Source organism: Dipteris shenzhenensis, chromosome 27 (assembly GCF_047967505.1).
Source record: "Dipteris shenzhenensis isolate YYH24624 ecotype China chromosome 27, Dip_SZ_1.0, whole genome shotgun sequence".
Classification (NCBI taxonomy): Eukaryota; Viridiplantae; Streptophyta; class Polypodiopsida; order Gleicheniales; family Dipteridaceae; genus Dipteris; species Dipteris shenzhenensis.
Window position 1 is genome coordinate 15,425,849 of NC_141622.1, and position 6,214 is coordinate 15,432,062.

The window sequence follows — 6,214 nt, forward strand, 5'->3', positions numbered from 1 at the left end:
TGTAAAGATAGGATGATCTTCTTTCATGAATGTTAATTGTACTCAACCATTGCAATCTACTTCTTTGTACTTGGTCGTATTTTATGAAGCAATTTATAAATTCAGCCTCATTTTTGTGCTTGCTCATTGAAACTCAATCTTGTGGTATGAACGTTAATTAGACTCAATCTTTGTATTCCACATTTCTATATTCACTCATTCAAACTTGGTCTTGTTTAAAGCTATTTTTGAGTAAAATTTGTATATAATTAAAAATATTATTTATTAAGTTAATAACTATTATTATTATCTTAATTAACAAAATCAATATATAACAACTTTGTAGTCAACTACGTTAATGAAGTTGCTTAGAGATTTAAAAAGCTATGAGTCATTGTAGTCACATCACATGGAAATAATTACATGCATGTGCAATGTTTGTAATGGAAGTACCCATCATAAACACATCAAACATATAGCACATCATAAACATGGAAAGCATGTAAAACAAATTGACCTTAGCTCATATATTGGCCACAAAATCCTTCAGTCCAATTCGATTGTAAATATTCCACAAATCATGAGAAAACATGCAAGAAGCCACTAACATAAAAACAAAACTTGAGAATTTTATGTGAGCTCCATTGAACAAAAAAGAGCACATTTTCATCTTTGAAAACCAAATTGGAGAGCTCCAATTTCATGGGATTTTTCCATTTTTCCTAATACGGTCTTTGTAGCATTGCCTTTGTTACATCGCTGGCTTTCTCTTGTAGAACAGTCACCTTTTGAGACTTCTTCTTATTGTAATGTCTTTGAGGATAGATGTCTTTGAGCCTTGAATATCCACCTTTACACCATGTATCATGGTGTCCCAAACCTTTTTATCACTGCCCTTTGCCAAAGAGACCACATATTTATGGACACTAGGACTCTCAGGCAATTTTAATTTCTTAACTAACGAGTAGTTCAAGAAATTATGTGTTACACTATCATCGAGTCAGACCATCACTCTTACTCTTTGCCCCTTAATTTTCCCATGCATTCTCATTAAATCATGAGGACCAAAGGTGGGTTGCCACATTACCAATGATAGACAGCACGTGGGTGCTATCCTCATGATAAACCTCTACCTCAATGTACTTTTCAGTGCCATTAAGCGACAAGACTTGCACCGCATATACTTGTTTTTGTGGAGGTCTATTTGGGGCTTTAGCTCCCGCTTGTTTATTTTTAGGGCAGTTCCAAGTAGCATGGTCTTTGCCCAAATATTTAAAGCAAATATTTTCTTGCCTGACCCTTTCATAATCCTCTTTCTTCAAGAGAGGATAATTTTGTGTTTGAGGTTTGTTAGGTGGTACCTGAGGAACCTCCTTCTTAAAGTGTCCCTTCCTTTCCAAATTGAAAAATCTGTTGAACTTTGAAACAAAACTTGTTTGCTCTGAAGTTTCAACTTTTAATTTCCCCATCGTATCATCATATATTTGGGCATACTTAATGGCTTCCTCAAAGGTTTTAGGAGAATTCCTTTTCACCTCAACCTTAAAAGTGTCTTTGAGACCTCTCACGTGAAACCCCTTACCTTTTAGAATTCATCAACTACCTTCAACTTAAGGACTGCCTCCCTATAGTTTGCTATGTACTGGACTAGAGTGTTTTTACCCATAGTGCAATTGTCTCAAGCCTCCCACACTCTTTCTAATTCATTTTTCGGTAAAAACTCTTTTAGGAAGGCTTGTTCAAACTCAGTCCAATACCTAGGAATCACTTTCCCTGAGGCTCATCCACCATTTATAGGCTTTATTTCCAAGAGAAAGACTTGCTTCCACGACTTGATTTTCACGAGGAGTATTCCTAAGTCGATGGAAGTCTGGCCACTTTTGCAAGATTCTGAATGTATTACTCGCATCTTTATTATGCTCCTTTTCTTCCCCATTGAAAATTGGCGGTTTCAAGTCCTTAAGGATGTTAGAGGTTTCCCAGTCGAGAGGTGGACCTCTCAACTTGATTAGGAGGAATCGGTGATTTTTTCGTAATAGTTACCGATTGAGAATCGGTTAACTTGGTTATGGCTTCAGCTAGGGTTTTCAATTAATCACTAATAACTCCTAGCTGTGTTTCTATATTTTGCATTGGAGTTTCAAGTTTAGTGAATTCCATATATGGAATGCCGTAATCATGTAGTCTATGTCCTCCATTTCCACGTTATCCTCTTGAGTTTCAATTTGTATCTCCTCATGTGTTTCCTCTCCAACTATCACTTTTCCTTTCCTAGCCCTTTCCTCGACCTCTCTAACCATATCATCTCTTTCTGGAGTTGTCATTTTACAGATGTATATTTTTCAGAAATTATAAAGCAAAGTGCTTTATGTCAAAGAGAAAGACATCAGCTCCTGTAGTACAAAATGGAGCAGTGTGTATTGATTCGAGTCTCTACTTTCTCTTTTACATAAGCGAAACATCTTGTCCTGATTCAAGTTTTTACAAGTTGGGTCCCGTCTGTATCTACCTTTAAACGAAAGGAAACGAACAACAAAAGAAACGAGATGCTAATGTTCATACGTGATAAGACTTTACAGGGAAATCTCCCACAGAGACAGTCCCAAAACGTTCTGAAAGAGACAGTCCCAAAACGTTCATTTCAGAATTCTGCGCCACGATCTCGATCAGAATGGTACCTCCTGCACAAGGAGAGACACTATGACTGTCAAAACCAGAGTTCGGAATCATTAAATCGGGGAGATTGAGCTTGAGATGAAAAGTTGGAATACACAGAGTCGCGAGATCAGTACCGACCCGTTTGGGAAACAAGTAGCGAGTTCCTTGAAGCGAGTAAGCGTTTTTTCCACCTCTCTGTTTTGGACCATATCCATAATCACAAAAACTTTCCGCACCTTCTCATCCTGCTTGGCCGCAAGTTCCTCTTCCTCCTCACGCAGTCTCTAGTAAACAAATTCTGAACAGATGATGCGTACAGTCTCTCGGAGAATAAATGCGGATCAGATGATAATACATGCAGTCTCTCGGAGAAAAAAATCGGATCAGATGATGCATTTACGAATTTGTGCGCGCACACACAGACAAATGAGATGAGAGGAAACGCTTTTCTCTTTGAAACGGCAAGAAAACATCGCGATCAGATCAATCGGTGAAAGGAAAGCAGGAGAGAGCGCGCCTTCAAGAAGCTGCGCACCTTCTTCAAGCATGCTGCTTCTGCAGCGTGTCTTTCTGCTAGACGCTTGAGCTTACAGCATTTCTCCCAATCGGGATGGCTTTTGTCCAACCATTTCAATGTCATCCGAGGGTGGTCAGCATCGGAAGGGAGGCAAGGGCGGTCTGGAAACATTGTAGGCAGGGCTCTCTTCACGGTGACAGGGCGAGGAGCTCCGCCGAGCATGAAGGGCTTCCGAGTCATTTCCGAGGCTACCTCGAATGCTTGGGAGGGGTTGCTCATCTCGACGAGGGCGGAGCGAGGGGCGAGCTTGGAATCGAGGGGGTCGCGAAGGATTTGGACGTCGAGAACGGATCCCCACTGTTCCAAGGCAGCTTTGAGGACAGAGATGGTGATGTGAGGAGAGAGTTCATGTACGAAGACACAGCGATCGACGTATTGCTGAAAGTCGGAGGGAGGGAGGGAGGCTATGGCGATGGATTGTTTGAGGGGGGGAGCTGAAGCCATGGTGGTAGCTTCGCAAGCTACTTGGTCGTCTTCGCGAGCTCCTTTTTCGTATCTTCTTCTTCCTGGCAAGCTCCTTCTCCTTCTTCAGCTTCCTCGTCTTCGTCTTCGCAAGCTGCTGCTGCTTCTTGATGCTGCTGCTGCGTTGCAAAAATGCTGACTCGCTGAACTCTCCTCCTTCCGCTGCTGCTGTCGCTCCGGCACCTTCCCTGTCTCTGTGCGTGCCCAGCCAAACGAGCCCCGTCTTCTTCACATCTCCCTCTGGTTGCCTACCTATAGTACATTGCCTCTCGCTTCAGCAATCCCACTCATCAGTACGGCTTGTCGCAGCAATACAAATGCTGCTGCGAATCCTCCTCCTCCTCCCTCCTCCTCCTCCTCTCCTTCTTCTCTTCCTGCTCGTGAGAGCCCTTCCTGCCCGACCTTCCCTGCCTGTGTAGTCCCATTGCATCCAATCGATTGCCTTCCCTGTTTGAACGTTGCCAACTACAATGCTTAAATCGCCAGCTCCTACTAATAAGTATATTTTAAGTAGCTAATAATAGGCCATTTCATCTATCGGCTTATTAGTGTTGGCCAAGTAAAGAAGCTCCATGTGCCCAAGTTGAGAGTCATTGAGACAAGTCATATTGATCATTAATGCAAACATGTCTTATAATTGTCTTCCCTTTAGTCCTTACTTCTAACTTCTAACTTCCTCACAAGAAAAGCCCACCTAGTACATACGTTCTAAAATGCTTGTTACATTTCAAAACATCTTCTACTTATAACTAGCTGCTTGATGATCTTTGCTACTATCTTTGAAAGACCTAGAACCTCAATGCTAGACCTTCGTACATACTTACTTCAATATCTCCTAAGTTGCAATACAAAGAATTTTCAAAATCACACATTGTGCAACTAGTCATTTCTACTAGTTCTCGAGCTTTGCTCTATGATTCTTTGACACATTTCTCAAACACAGCTTAACGATGGATTCACAATGGAGTGAAAGTCTACAAATTGTTCAAGGTAGGCCTATGTAGAATACAGCCCATTCATGTCCTTTTGCTTGGCGAATCCTAAGCTCCTCTTAGTGTAAACCCATTTGTGCGGCCAATTAAAAAGAAACATTCATATCTTGCATGGACTAATGAACATGACACAAAATTGCATCCACTAGTAATAAGTTGTGCTAACTTGATTGCAAAAGGGAAAAGATACACTCTTCAAGCAATAACTAAACTACTACATAAAATTAGGATGGCAACTACAACCAGCACAAGTACATCTCATTACATGTCTTGTTCCACCAACTCAAACAACCGTACAAGACAACAAGCTTCCGATACTTTCCACACAAAAAATTACTCTCATGCAAAAAATGAGATACACATCCACACTCAATGACATTGAGGCTCGTCTATTGGCAAATCAAAATATTTTTTGATGTACAAGGGCCAATTTGATCTGCATGGAACTGTCATGAATGTCTTCGTAGGCATTGATAAAGCACAATGAATCCTCCCTTGTTTTTTGACAAATGGCACCATGTCATGGTTACACTAAAGTCTAAGAGATCATGTCGAACGAGTAGCACCCACAAACAGTCAACAACACCCTATCTCTGATTTTATTCTACCACTATCCCACAGATCGCTAGGTCCTCCATGATATTGGCCCAAATTTTTCTTTGTAATTTGATGATATACGATGTTAGAGGTGATGGGGAGGGTCATATTGACATTATGATACGACTCTGTATTCATGTTTCTTATGAGTATGTAGTATGTAGCATGTAGTTTGGGTGTTGATGCTTGCTTAGTAGCTCTACCGTTTCAGCTTGTTTTGTATTAGGTTTCTCATAGACCCATTGGTCTTCCAAAGGATCTAAATACACTTTCATTCTTTCTTTCTTTCTCTTAAAAGCTCACATACACTAATCCACGCCCACCCACCAGCACACACCCACCCACCTTGGTCTGTGGATACACCCAAACTCACATACATATGCATGCACTTTAACATACACAAACAGTTATAAGAGCACACTTTAGAATTGCTTAGTTTTTTTGGCAATGGTGAAATGAAATATTCCATGGATGCTTCTATAAAATGCATAGTAAGATGTATTGTGCTGTTGCACCTTCCATTCAAGCCCATCCTTACCTGCTTGCTTGTCTCCATGACGTAGCTTGATGGAGCTTACTCATTGCCACGCTCTAACTTGCTCATCTCCGCACTTGCCAAGATGTATCTATATATGGTTACTACAAATCCCTTAAGTGTATTTGCTTTCGAATCTTCCATTTGTATATTTTGTATTTGGGTTTAGTTATTACCATATATTTATCAATATAAAGATGTCTGTATAAATAAATAAACAAATGTATATATATATAGAGAGAGAGAGAGAGAGATGGATAGATAGATAGATAGATATGATAATGTATTTATATAGATATATCCCTCTATATATATATACACTTTTATATATATGTACGCATGTCTTTGTGTGAGTGTGAGTGTGAGTGTGTGAGTGTGTGTGTGTTTTCACCACACAAAAAAAACTGTGTGCAC

General features: G+C 40.3%; 1 protein-coding gene across 1 annotated transcript; it reads right to left on the reverse strand.

Annotated features, from left to right (window-relative positions):
* Positions 1 to 2,535: 2,535 nt before the first annotated feature.
* On the reverse strand, positions 2,536 to 5,821 carry LOC147883922 (ASI1-immunoprecipitated protein 1-like). Its single transcript, XM_087398917.1, has 5 exons — positions 5,804 to 5,821; positions 3,732 to 3,870; positions 3,173 to 3,603; positions 2,776 to 2,921; positions 2,536 to 2,683 (listed from the first exon to the last, which is right to left on the reverse strand). The coding sequence occupies exons 1-5, from the start codon at positions 5,819 to 5,821 to the stop codon at positions 2,536 to 2,538; spliced, it is 882 nt and encodes a 293-aa protein (XP_087255043.1).
* Between the last annotated feature and the right edge of the window lie 393 nt (positions 5,822 to 6,214).

Coding starts and splice junctions, on each gene's coding strand:
- LOC147883922 (XM_087398917.1), bottom strand. Junction 3,604..3,731: donor GGAAGCTGAAGAAGGAGAAG/GAGCTTGCCAGG, acceptor CCCTCCCTCCCT/CCGACTTTCAGCAATACGTC. Junction 2,684..2,775: donor GCTACTTGTTTCCCAAACGG/GTCGGTACTGAT, acceptor TGGTTTTGACAG/TCATAGTGTCTCTCCTTGTG.